This window comes from Odocoileus virginianus, chromosome 3, assembly GCF_023699985.2.
Source record: "Odocoileus virginianus isolate 20LAN1187 ecotype Illinois chromosome 3, Ovbor_1.2, whole genome shotgun sequence".
Lineage (NCBI taxonomy): Eukaryota > Metazoa > Chordata > Mammalia > Artiodactyla > Cervidae > Odocoileus > Odocoileus virginianus.
In genome coordinates, this window is record NC_069676.1 from 88,085,556 (window position 1) to 88,099,262 (window position 13,707).

The 13,707-nt window shown below is 40.5% G+C and overlaps 1 protein-coding gene across 1 annotated transcript in view; it reads right to left on the reverse strand.

The window, feature by feature from the left end:
* Window positions 1-13,707, reverse strand: part of KIAA0825 (KIAA0825 ortholog) — a 416,094-nt gene that overhangs the window by 242,217 nt on the left and 160,170 nt on the right. Inside the window, 1 exon segment of the mRNA XM_070465821.1 lies at window positions 6,063-6,202. Coding sequence (XP_070321922.1) covers window positions 6,063-6,202 — 140 coding nt within the window.

Sequence of the window (13,707 nt, forward strand, 5' to 3'; positions counted from 1 at the left end):
CTTCCCCAGCATCAGGGTCTTTTTAATGAGTCAGTTCTTCGCAACAGGTGGCAAAAATTATTGGAGCTTCAGAATCAGTCCTCCCAATGATTATTCAAGACTGATTTCCTTTAGGATTGATTGGTTTGATCTCTTTGCTGTCCAAGGGACTCTCAGGAGTCTTCTCCAACACCAGAATCAATACAAAAGCATTAATTCTATGGCACTCAGCTTTCTTTATGGTCCAACTCTCACATCTGTACATGACTACTGGAAAAACCATAGCTTTGACTATATGGTCCTGTGTCAGTAAAGTAATGTCTCTGCTATCTAACAAGCTGTCTAGGTTGGTCATAGTTTTTCTTCTAAGGAGCAAGCATCTTTTAATTTCATGGCTACATATACCATCAGCAGTGATTTTGGAGCCCAATAAAATAAAGTCTCTCACTGTTTCCATTGTTTCCCCATCTATTTGCCATGAAGTAATGGGACTGAATGCCATGACCTTAGTTTTCTGAATGTTGAGTTTTAAGCCAGCTTTTTCACTCTCCTCTTTCACTCTCATCAAGAGGCTGTTTTAGTTCCTCTTCACTTTCTGCCATTAGGGTGATGCCATCTGCATATATGAGGTTATTGATGTTTCTCCTGGCAACATTGAGTCCAGCTTGTGCTTCATCAGCCCAGCATTTCCCATGATGTACACTACATATAAATTAAATAAGCAAGGTGACAATATACAGCTTTGATGTACTCCTTTCCCAAGTTGGAACCAGAACATGTCCGGTTCTGTTGCCTCTTGATCTGCATACAGATTTCTCAGGAGGAAGGTCAGGTGGTCTAGTATTCACATCTCTTTAAGAATTTTTCACAGTTTGTTGTGATCCACACTGACAAAGGCTTTAGCATAGTAAATAAAGCCAAAGTAGATGTTTTTCTGGAATTCTCTTGCTTTTTTCTATAATCCAGCGGATGTTGGCAATTTGATCTCTGGTTCCTCTGCCTTTCTAAATCCACCTTGAACATCTGGAAGTTCACGGTTCATGTATTGCTAGAGCCTGGCTTGGAGAATTTTGAAAGTTACTTTATTAGCATATGAGATGAGTACAATTGTGTGGTAGTTTGAACATTCTTTGGCATTGCCTTTCTTTGGGATTGGAATGAAAACTGACATTTTCCAGTCCTGTGGCCACTGCTAAGTTTTCCAGATTTGCTGGCATATTGAGTGCAGCACTTTCACTGCATCATCTTTTATGATTTGAAATAGCTCAACTGGAATTCCATCACTTCCCCTAGCTTTGTTTGCAGTGATGCTTCCTAAGGCCCACTTGCTTCACATTCCAGGATGTCTGCCTCTGGGTGAGTGATTACACCATCATGATTGTCTGGGTTATAAAGATCTTTTTTGTATAGTTCTTCTGTGTATTCTTGTCACCTCTTCTTAATATTTTCTCTTTGTTAGGTCCATACCATTTCTGTCCTTTATTGTGCCCATCTTTACATGAAATGTTCCCTTGGTATCTCTAATTTTCTTGAAGAGATCTCTAGTTTTCTCCATTCTAATGCTTTCTGCTATTTCTTTGCATTGATCGCTGAGGAAGGTTTTCTTATATTTCCTTGCTATTCTTTGGAACTCTGCATTCAAATGGGTATATCTTTCCTTTTCTCCTTTGCCTTTAGCTTCTCTTCTTTCCTCAGCTACTTGTAAGGCCTCATCAGACAACCATTTTGCCTTTTTGCATTTCTTTTTCTTCAGGATGGTCTTGATCAATGTCTCCTGTACAATGACATGAACCTCCGTCCATAGTTCTTCAGGCATTCTGTTTATCAGATCTAATCCCTTGAATCTATTTGTCACTTCCACTGTATAAACATAAGTGATTTGATTTAGGTCATACCTGAATGGTCTAGTGGTTTTCCCTACTTTCTTCAATTTCAGTGTCAATTTTGCCATTAGGAGTTCATGATCTGAGCCACAGTCAGCTCCTGGTCTTATTTTTGCAGACTGTATGGAGCTTCTCTATCTTCGGCTGCAAAGAATATAATCAATCTGATTTTGATATTAACTATTTGGTGATGTCCAAGTGTGGAGTTGTCTCTTGTGTTGTTGGAATAGGGTGTTTGGTATAACCAATGTGTTCTCTTGGCAAAACTGTTAGCCTTTGCCCGGCTTCATTTTGTACTCCAAGGCCAAACTCTCCTCTTACTCCAGGTATCTCTTGACTTCCTACTTTTGCATTCCAGTCCCCTCTGATTAAAAGGACATCCTTTTTTTGGTGTTAGTTCTAGAAGGTCTTCACAAAACCATTCAACTTCAGCTTTTTGGCATTAGTAGTTGGGGCACAGATTTGGATTACTGTTATATTGAATGGCACTATACAGAGATCATTGGAAACAAACAGAGATCACTCTGTCATTTTTGAGACTGCCCCCCAGTACTGTGTTTTAGACGCTTTCATTGACTGAGGGCTACTCCATTTCTTCTAAGGGATTCTTGCACACAGTAGCAGATACAATGGTCATCTGAATTAAATTCGCCCATTTCGGTCCATTGTAGTTCACTGATTCCTAAAATGTTGATGCTAACTCTTGCCATCTCCTCTTTGACCACTTCAAACTTACCTTGATTCATGGACCTAACACTCCAGGTTCCTAGGCAATACTGTTCTTTACTGCATTGGACTTTACTTCCATCACCTGTCACATCCACCACTTGCTCATTTTCATAAAGCAAGACTGAAAGCTACAGATATAAACCTGTTATATTTTAGTCTTTATAATATATGATTGTCTATCAAAAAATAAGTCTGTACCTAAAAGAATTTAATAATTGCTTATTGGATGAAGTGGATCTTGTTTTTAAAACACATACAATAAAAATGTGTATTTATAATCTCCATTCTTGTTCCTGAGCCAATTTTAAAAAAAGTTAAATTTTATCACTTAGACTAAAAAGACACTATTCATAAACAAAAAGTCTCCTATAAACAGGCCAATAGTTATGTTGCTTGAAATACCTAATCAGAACATTTACTCTTTCCTTTCCTAAAGATATGAGCAAACTTCTCAATTACCAAATGGTATTCAATGAAAAGAAAATATCTGAAAAATATCACATATGTATTTTTAGGTGCACAATAATTTTGATCTTAGTCTAGTTTATAAGATTACCTGAGCATATTGTTTCTAACTTAAAGTGACAAGGCTTCTAATGAAGTTTAATAAGTCAGTCAATCAATTGATCAGTAAATTTTGTCACTGTACCCTTACGGTTATGAAGTAGCTAATAAAATTAATACAAGACAATACCAAAGCACCTAAGATCAAACCTAACAACCTTTGCAAAAACTGGTAAGATATTTTAGCAGGCTGGGTAAATACACTTCTGTACTCCATAAGAACCAGGACTGAAGGAGCTACAGTATGGTACCATTGATAACTTTTAAGTCCCTCAAAAACAGTATAATGTTATATATACAAAAGGTAGATGTAATATAAATGTAGAATTCTTTTGCAAGAAAACATGGTTATTCATTTAACCACGATTGCTATCACTGTAGTTAGTGGCTGTATTAGAATAGCCCAATGTCTTATCACAATTGCTTTTCTAGGCTGAACTATATAACTCTATTAAGAGGAGACTATTTCTCTTCTAGGACCATGTCCATGAGCTTCATTGGTCATATTAACATTAGAGTAACTCTCCAGCCATGTCAGATACTATTCACGTTGAGTAGTCACCTTACCTGAAAGCTCAGATTATAAAGTTTAAGTGAAGCTCCATATTTTATATCCCAACTGATCACTGACCAATCACTGCAATTTTTCCGTAAAAAGCACCATGCTATCTTGAGGAAAATATAAAAATAAAAAATCTGTGATCACCACTGACTACCTAGCTGGAAAGAGCAGTTACATGCATGTGCGTTGGGGTGTCCTGACTGATTCAACTGGAGAGTGGACAGTTCTTCTAGATACCCATGGCCCATTCTAGGATTTAATCTGCAAGAATATTTGTATAGAATTGTAGGGGAAGGAAAGTGGCAGGTTGGGTTCAGAATCCCAGGTTACCCACTATTTCTCAGCTTATCTTGGAAAATAACATTATCTTAAACTTTCATGCTATTTTTAACATGATGAAAATAATTATACTTACTTTATAGGGTTTTAAGAGTCAGATTAGATAGTAAATGTGAGGTGCCCTGCAGAGTGCCTGACAGCTAACAAGTGAACAATATATGTTGGCTGTTTGATCAAGTAATTCCCCTAGCACCTGTTTTCCCTTTAGGAGAGTGGAGTTCAAGATACTCAAGCTAAAGATCCTACTTTCAGTAGAACTCTGAGATTTAAGGCCCACACAGAACTGCTCGGGGGCTCAGAGAATAAAGTCAGATTCAGGGTTGGAGGAGAGGTAATCTCCAAACCTCTGCTTGGAACACGGTGAGGCTGGAGGCCTCACAGTGCCCTTTGGCACCACAAGATTTCTGGATTTGGGAGCACCAGGAGAGAAGCAAAGGACTCAGCCGTAGGGCACCTCCCCTTTGTGGTTTTGGGGAAACAAGCCTCAAGGCGAGCAGAAGAGAAAACTATGGGGAACTGGTCCTGGGCAGATCTGAGAAACCAAATATTCCAGAAATAACTGGAACAGTCTGGAAGGGTATGCTATGACCCTCATTTTGTATACAACAGGCCGGTAGGGCCTGGTAACTTTTGCCTCGTTAACATACAAATATAATGACAATAGAAGTCAGAGTGAGCAATGAGCAGTAACTGCCATAACAGACACTGTGAAGTTCAAGGGAGGGAGAGATCAGTGAGAGAGCGTTCAGAGATCCAGAGTTTAAGAGGCCCTTGCCTACTGGTAGAGGTGAGGTGGGTCTTTCAAGTTGGAAAAATGGGTGAGCAAAGTGTGGAAGGAACATGTGGTGGTGGTGGTGATTTAGTCACTCAGTCGTGTTCAACTCTTGCGACCCCATGGACTGCAGCCCTCCAGGCACCTCTGTCCATGGGATTCCCCAGGCGAGAATATTGCAGTGAGTTGCCATTTCCTTCTCCAGGGGACCTTCCTGACCCAGAGATCCAACCGCCATCACCTGCATTGCAGGTGGTCTCTTGCAAGGCAGGCTGATTCCTTACCAGAACCACCAGGGAAGCCTGGAAGAAGCGTGTGCATGGAGTTTTGTGGACAATGGCTGGAATATGTGTGAGTGTGCGTGCACGCGCACACACAAGGGAACACAGGGAAATGGGTTACAAACTAGTCTGGGGTCATATTTGAATGGCCGAAAGATAGGGATTTGTTCCTGTAAGTGATAGGGGACTAGAGAAAAAAAAGATTTTGCATAGGGAAGACTATACTGAAACTAATGACTGATAAAATTAATCTGGCTATCTGTGTAGTATAGAGCAGAAGAAATGTGTAGGGGTATGTAAAGATGGTTAGAAAACTTTTTACAGAAGTAGCAGGAGAACAGTAGGATATAAGGTTAGATTGGCATAACATTGCTTACCATCTTCTAAAATAGTGCTTACAGGGGAGAAAAGAAAGTCTAATTAAGAGAAGTATGGGCTTCCATTACTTCTCAATTTCCATTCATAATTTTCTCACGACTACTTCTCCATGCCCCAGTGGACATGTAGGTAAGCCACGCTTGCTTGTTCATGAGTTACATAAGCATTTTTCATGATCCACTGAACTGCTTAATGTGATTCAAAAACAATTTTAACCTCTCTATCTCAGGTCTAATTGAGACTTCTGTTTTGGACATGTAACTGTGTTCCCGTAATATGTTCTCAAGCATTTCAAACCCCCAATATTGATACATCTCTTATATTATGATAGTTATGATAGAACAGTATCATATAAAAACATTGTTTTCCCCTCATTCAGACTATCCCTGAAAGAAAACCTTTCCAATAGGTTTATAAAGAGATTCGATATTTTTCCTGCTGCTAACCCCACTGACTATCGGTATAACACAGTTGGTGTCACTCCCCTGCCAACATTCAAGTAGGAAACAACATTCCATTCAACCTGAACAATGACTCAGTTTTTTCAGGACATTCTCAAAACTACAAATACTCACTTGAGCTCTTTAGCAAGATTCTTAGTAAAAGACCATCGTGATGCAGTAGGGTTTCCAGAAGCAGGTTCCAATTACAACCTGGCTGGGATAAGAGCAGTTTCAGTTGACCCTCGGCTGTCAGTCGTCCAGCTGATGGAGTCCTTTCAAAATGCAAGATAAAGATGGAGTAATGAAGTTAATTTATCTATGAAATTAATAGCTTTAAAGTACAGATGTAATGCTAACTCCTTTAAATGTCAATTCCTCCCAGATTACTGTGAAAATGCTTTCAAGCTTGCTTACTTCAGGGTTGCTCAGGGAAGGAATTACATTTAATCTCTACTAGCTAAAAGCAAATTAACATTTGGTAGTCTGCCAATTTTAAAACTGATACAAAATAACCATGCCTACATTTCACAGAACTATGTTTTAATGTTGTGGAGCAAAATAAAAATGATTTATGAATTTTTGAAAGCATTTATTTGTTCATTCGACAAACACATGAGTGCCTACTATGTGCTATGAACTACTTTCATTATTCATGGAAAGATGTTACAGTATGTTTTAGCTGCTAATTTGCCATGTACTATGATTGCTGATAAAATGAAAGGAATTCAAAACTTCTGTCAGAGGTCTACCATAATCTAATTTTTTAATATGTAAAAGCCATAAGTCAACAGGCAATTATCAGAACAACTCTTAAGAGCCACACTGCTACCTACTTGGGTAATCAGTTGGTCTTTTTTTTTAAGAGTTTCTTTTGACGTGGACCATTATTAAAGTCTTTATTGAATTTATTGCAATGTTGCTTCCGTTTTATGTTTTAGTTTTGGGGCAGTAAGGCATGTGGGATCTTAGCTCACCCACCAGGGATCAAACCTGCAACTCCTGCATGGGAAGGTGAAGTCATAACCACTGGACCACCAGGGAATGTCCCCTGGGTAATCAGTTTATCAAAGAGAAGTAATTCCAAAGCAAATAAGTTTCTACTTGGGAAACTATCATCTGCGTTGAATAGAAAATTAAAATCAGGTCCCCCAAATCACCACAATAGTTTACCAATGAATCTAGAGATAAGGAAATGAGGTAGAAACTAAAAACTGGTAACATTATTCACTGTTTCCTTCTAAAGTCTCAAGGTTTAGATTGGCTAAAGGTCATAGCAGCTCAGATTGGCTTACCCACTCCAGTATTCTTGCCTGGGAAATCCCATGGACAGAGGAGCCTGGCGGGCTACAGTCCATGGGGTCGTAAAAGAGTTGGACACGACTTATCAACTGAACAACAACAAAAACAACAGCAAAGTGGAGGAAATGACCAAACTCAATCTGACCATGGCCACAAGGATGGTGGGAATAAGGAGGGAGGCAGTGGGAAGGAAAGAGCAACGTCAAGGTGGGACTGACAGAACTACATGTATGCTTTAGGTGGAAGAAAGCAGAACAAAGAAAACTGCTGAGAGATGATTTGTGGCATCATTTCAAGACGAAATGTACTACACGGTGGACCACCCACATGGTCTAGACCAAGGCTTTTCCAAAGCCTGGGCCCTGGACCAAAAACATCATCACCTGGGAACTTGTGAGAAATGCAATTTCCCAGGTCTCATCCCACGAGAAATTGTGGGAATGGGCCCCAGAAATCTGTGCTTTAACAAGCCTTCTCCAGGAGATTCTGAAGCATACCAGGGTTTGAGAACCGCTGTGGGAGGCAGTGCTTTTTGGGGCCCGGGAGGCAGAGCATACAGATTTTAGCACTTTATTATTTCATCAATAAAGGCTTTATCTCTCCACTCAGATCCAAGCCTCAGGGGCACACTTAGTTTATACCCCAAAGCTCCTACCAAAGAACTAAACATGTTTAAGGGCTCTGTAAATGTTGATGAGCTGATTGACTCATCTGCTCATAAATAGACAAACTCTTAAAAAAAAAGAGAGAGAGAGGATGCATTGCCAAAATGCTAGTTTAAACAAAAGTGAGAGCATTTAAAGACATAAAATGAAACTTCAAAACATCTCCCCCTTGACTCGGCTGGGCATTTGGAACGTCTCACAACCTTACGATGCACAAAATCACCTGAACTTTGGACCAGCTCAGGCTTCCCATGTGAGACTCTGATAACATTAACTCAGGTCACAGAAACTCCCCAGTAACTGGTGAGGCAGTGTTAGCCAGGAAAACCTGTGCCCTGGATGGGCAATAAAGAGAAAAGCAGGGAGTTATTTAGCTCTCAGACCAGAGGAAGCACGCCTGGCAGTTCAGCAGCTCTGAATTCCTTTGGGTATTCCCAGGTTGGGCTGGTTCTTGCAGTCATTCCAAACGTGGTACCAAAGGAAGAACACACTTGGTGAGCCCCTTGGGCTGAAATATTGAAGCATATCCTCCCAATGGCTCTCCTTGTTCCCATCCTAAACCCCAAGTGCTGACTTCAGGAAACTTGCTTGGTAGATGAAAAGCAGCTAATTGTTTGTAAGTTGTGTATTAATACTGACTTAGTTTTTGAACATTTCCTACCTATCTGTTTTGCTTGAGTTGAGTGCTGACTTTAAGGATACGTTTAATGAACTGGAACATCCAGTCTGATGGAGTTTAGAAAAGGAAGGAGATAATTGAGAGACAATTTGAAGAAGGAGACAGGGGCCAGCTCACGGAGGAGCCAAGGTGGAAACTTTGGACCTGTTAAGGTGTTTTAAGGCAGACAAGTTTCCCGACCTGGCTGCAGTATGGAGAATGAACTGGAGGGAGGCTTATGTTTTGGCTCAGGCCGTTGAGACATGGAATAAGGCAAAATAATTGGAATGTCATTTCATACAGTGGTATCCGAATACCTGGTTATAAATAAAACCTCTCATTTACCAGATGGGAAGCTGTTTGTTGAAATGTACCTCAGTTCTTGGATCTTTCCACTTATCACAGATTTTGAAATGTACAGTAGAGTGACTCACTATAAGAAAAAAATAAAAGATTACAAACATTCCTCAGTCACTGAGCTCCGAGTAATAAATGCATTGAGGAGTCTGCACTGGGCATATGGAGAAGCATATGTTCCCTCATCCTCTGAGCTGGTGGAGCTGTGAAAGTGAGATGAGCCTCACAGAAAATGACAGAAAAGGAAATTTTTTTATATATGTATCAAATATGTACATGTTGAATTCCACTATAATACAAAGAAGAGAACAGAATTGATAAATCCACTGGAACTCATAAACCCTACATTAGCAGACAGGACAAATTTATGGTTGGGTTATATCAGGCTTACACTCATACTCTAAACAGTGCTGCATTCCTGGGCATGAAGAAGCCTAAGAACTCTTTCAAATCCAGGCAATAAAGGGGCTCAAAAATTACCTGTTTATGAAACTAACAAATTATTATTATGGAATCGCTATGAAAAATCTTGGTTGTATTTGAGTGTGTTTATTTTATGAAAATGTATCAAGCAGTTTGGAGCAGGGATAGGCTACCAACTACAGTATTCAGGGCTTCCCTGGTGGCTCAGATGGTAAAGAATCTGCCTGCGTTGCAGGAGACCTGAGTTCGATCCCTGGGTTGGGAAGATCCCCTGGAGGCTGGCATGGCAACCCACTCCAGTATTCTTGCCCGGAGAAGCCCCATGGACGGGGGAGCCTGGCGGGCTACAGTCCATGGGGTCGCAAAGAGTTGGACATGACCAAGCAACTATGCACAGCACATCAAGTATTTTACTTGCAATTTCGGCAATTTTTTAGCATGTGTTCACACTGCGGTAGAAAGTTTAAAAATGTTAGACGTATAAGTGAACAATGGCTTGACTTTCAACCACAGTTGTGCATGGAGCACAGGGTAAGAAAAGACTCTGTAGTAAAGTCAGACCACAACACAAGCAGCCTCACTGTTCAGGTCACATGACCTTGGGGGTCACTGCCCCTATTATATGCAAAACATGCAGAAGCTGTCGGAATAGGGCATCATTGGAACGGATTCTGAAACACACAGCTTGGGATAAAACCAAGCAGTGTTGGGTGCTGTTTTTCAAGACTAGATATTTACTTTAAATGAACAGCCATTATATGGTTCTACGTCCCTAAGAGATAAACTACATGAATCCAGGAGCCACGGGTGAGAGTTCTCTCTGAAGGATACTAGAAGCCACCTTCTCACCAGAGCTCCTGACTATCCACTGGGAATTTATATTTTCCATTCCCATAACTCCCCACAGTGTCTCGGGAAGTGGAGGTCCTGATGTCTATGGTAGAGTGAGTTGGGGAATGCAACCTCTACCAGAGGACCATGAAGAATTCTGCTAAACGTAATGTTATGCCTGCCATCACCTAGTTATTTTTGGATTCCCATGCCAGTAGTCTAGCAGGCAAAGAAAGGAGCCACTATACCGGTAAGGGTGATAACTCTGACTATCACTGAGGAGCTAGAGTCGCTACTGCACATGGGAGCGGGGAGGAGTATATTTGTAAGTCAAGGGATTCACCAGGGAGTCAAGAGATGATGCTCTCATGACTGCTCACAAGCATAAGTAGGTGGCCGAAGGAACCACATTCTGATCAGGGAATGGCAGTCATGGTTCAGCATCTCAAGGAGGAGGGCCTCAGTGTCTGTGCTGGGTAAGCAACACACTCAACAGGTGGGAAGACCGAGGCAGAGGGGAAGCCAGGATAAGTGGTAGAGCAATGTAATGATGATGAGAACTCAGGAATAATGACAGCCGGGGATACGCTAGCTTGTCCCATTAACTCAAGCATGTCATTCAGTGCTGCTGTGTTAGGAAAGAACTACGTTTCAGAAAGTGGCAGATCTTATCAGTTATCCAAACATGCTAAAAGCCAACTCGAAGTGGGATAAAGTAGAAAGAATATTGAACTGCTTTTCCACCAGCCATCATACCTTGTAGAATCAACGACAAGGTCGGAGAATTTAAATAATGAGTAGTGGATTCCAGTGGTACAAGGGTTAGGTCAAATGTCAGTGTCCCCACGTCCTCTTGCCCTTCCCACGCAGTTGACACTGACCTGCCTTATGCTGTCAGAATCTGCACTTCTCTACCTTCCAACAAGGCAGGTTGGAAGTGCCAGCAGATTAACACCTCCAGAGTAGCCTTCAGCCAATGACTGATGAAAGTTTCTAACAAATTCCTCAGCATCCTTGTTCCTTTGGCAGAATAACTCTGCGAGATGCCTTTCACACTGGCTCCAAGAATTTCTCCAGAAGGTTTAAGTTCGAGTTACTCCTGTGATTACACTGCTCTTGATTTGCTGTCTTTCTCTCTTTGTCTCATCTACTCCCATCGAGTGTTTCTTCCACTTAGAAAATAAACTATTCCCACCTCAATCATTATCTCGAGGACTGCTTCTTGGGGAAATGTAAAATAAGACATCAGGAGTCATGTGCGGATGTGAGAGTTGGACCATAAAGAAAGCTGAGCACTAAAGAATTGATGCTTTCAAATTGTGGTGCTGGAGCAGACTCTTGAGTGTCCCTTGGACAGCAAGATCAAAACAGTTAATCCTAAAGGAAATCAGTCCTGAATACTCATTGGAAGGACTGACATGGAAGCTGAGTTCCAATATTTAGCCACCTGATATGAAGAGCTGACTCCCTGGAAAAGACTCGGATGTTGGGGCTGATTAGGACAAGAGGAGAAGGGGGCAACAGAGGATGAGATGGTTGGATGCATTATCAGCTCAATGCACATGAGCCTGAGCAAACTCTGGGACTTAGTGAAGGAAAGGGAGGCCTGGCATGCTGCAGTCCGTGGGGTTGCAGAGAGTCGGACGTGACTAAGCGACTGAACAACAACAGAAAATAAGACATACATGGGGACACTTAGGATTTATCTCAGTGTTTGTTTCAGGAATACTGAAAAAATAGAGCAAGGTCATTTAGCTAATAAACATGGCAACTGGACTTTGAACCCAGGTTTTTCTGACTTTAAAATCCATGGCTATTCTACTACTGTGTTCCTGTCATTCAACCTGGTTGGTATTTGGTGTGTACGTTGTAATTTCAGCCTTGAGGACGTTTGGCTCTATTCAACTTCCTTGATTGAGGATACCATGTTTTTGACCCAAACTCAGGTTTGTGGTCTCAAGGCTGATTCCCAAATTGGAGCCATGTTATTTAAGGTATCTAGGGACTGATTTTGACCAGATGGTTCCTGTCATGGATTACTGGGTCAAATTTATACCAGAGACCATAAGTTAAATGATTCAGAGAACAAAGGCAAGGGCATAACTAAAGAGAAACCAAGAGTAAAAACCCTAAAGTAGGAAAATGAAAGCAGAGAAGGAAAAGCTGTATTACCATTCTACTTTTGCCTTTCCAAAACTAATCCTTCCAAATCATTCTAGGAAAATAAGTTAAGACAAATGTTAAGAGCAGTTCTATCATCTTTCTCTTTATTTCATTCATCTTTCTCTTTTAGTACCTGGGAAAAAAGCTTGAGGAGATAAAAAATCCAAAATATTTTCTGCATCATTTTAATCATGAATGTACAAATTACATGTACTTATAACATTGAAAATGCTTGCATACATTTTAATCTATATAATGGGTATAGCCAAGTCTCTATGATCTTTATAGTTACAGATGATTCAATAAATAGAAATTAGACAGGGTTCACCTACACATTTATATATAGGATTTGCTTTGACTTTTAATAACTTTGTCCACTGAGGTAGATGGCTACACTTAGAGAGTCTCATTTTTTCAGAGTTGATGGTATCTACAATAATGGGTACACAACCTAAAGAACAGGTGTACGACCTGTAAGGACCTGAATTATTTCTTGATTTCAGTAAATTAAACTTTTTCACTTAGGATGACCCTACTTCTCAAAAATCATCCAAAGGTATAATAGTGCCCCAAATTCATTGCCCCAGCTCCACACTTTAGAGTTACACAAGTTAGTGTATCTTATTTCTAAAAAAACATGTGAGAATCTAATTTTAATTTTAAAAACAATACTTCATGCAAACGATTACTTTTGGACTCCCCCAGAAGTGCTATTCTAGTACCTGAGGCACAAAGACATTGGATCCTACTGAATCACTCAACCATCCCATTAGAGGACCAGAAGTTACCTCTCTGGGGTCCTTTAACTATTATCGGTCCTTGTCTATCAGATAAATACCTCATTAGAGGAGTTCAAGAAAGGTCTCTTCTGACATCACACTTCTGATGTGAGACCCCACAAGAAAGCAGTTCAATATTCTTTCTACTTTATCACACTTCAAGTTGGCTTTTAACATGTTTGGATAACTGATAAGATCTGCCACTTTCTGAAACGTAGTTCTTTCCTAACACAGCAGCACTGAATGACTGTTTAGTAAGCACTTACGTCATGGGTGCCGTGTAGGCATCCAGCTAATTAAATCTTCATGACTCTGTCATGGGAATATCTCAGGAGCTAAGGGAAGAAGATGTTGCAAGATGTGAGGAGTAGATCATGGTATCGCACCCTGTTTTCAACTGGATCGATATGATCGTATTGTATTTATGTCTCAATTTCCTCACAAAGATACAAGCCATTTAATTTTCCAAAATTACAAAACTATATAAGTCTGCAAACCTGCCTGACTAATCCGAAAACCTATAGTTGTCTTTTATCCTCTCATTTGGAGAATGCAATGGCACCCCACTCCAGTACTCTTGCCTGGAAAGTCCCATGGACGGA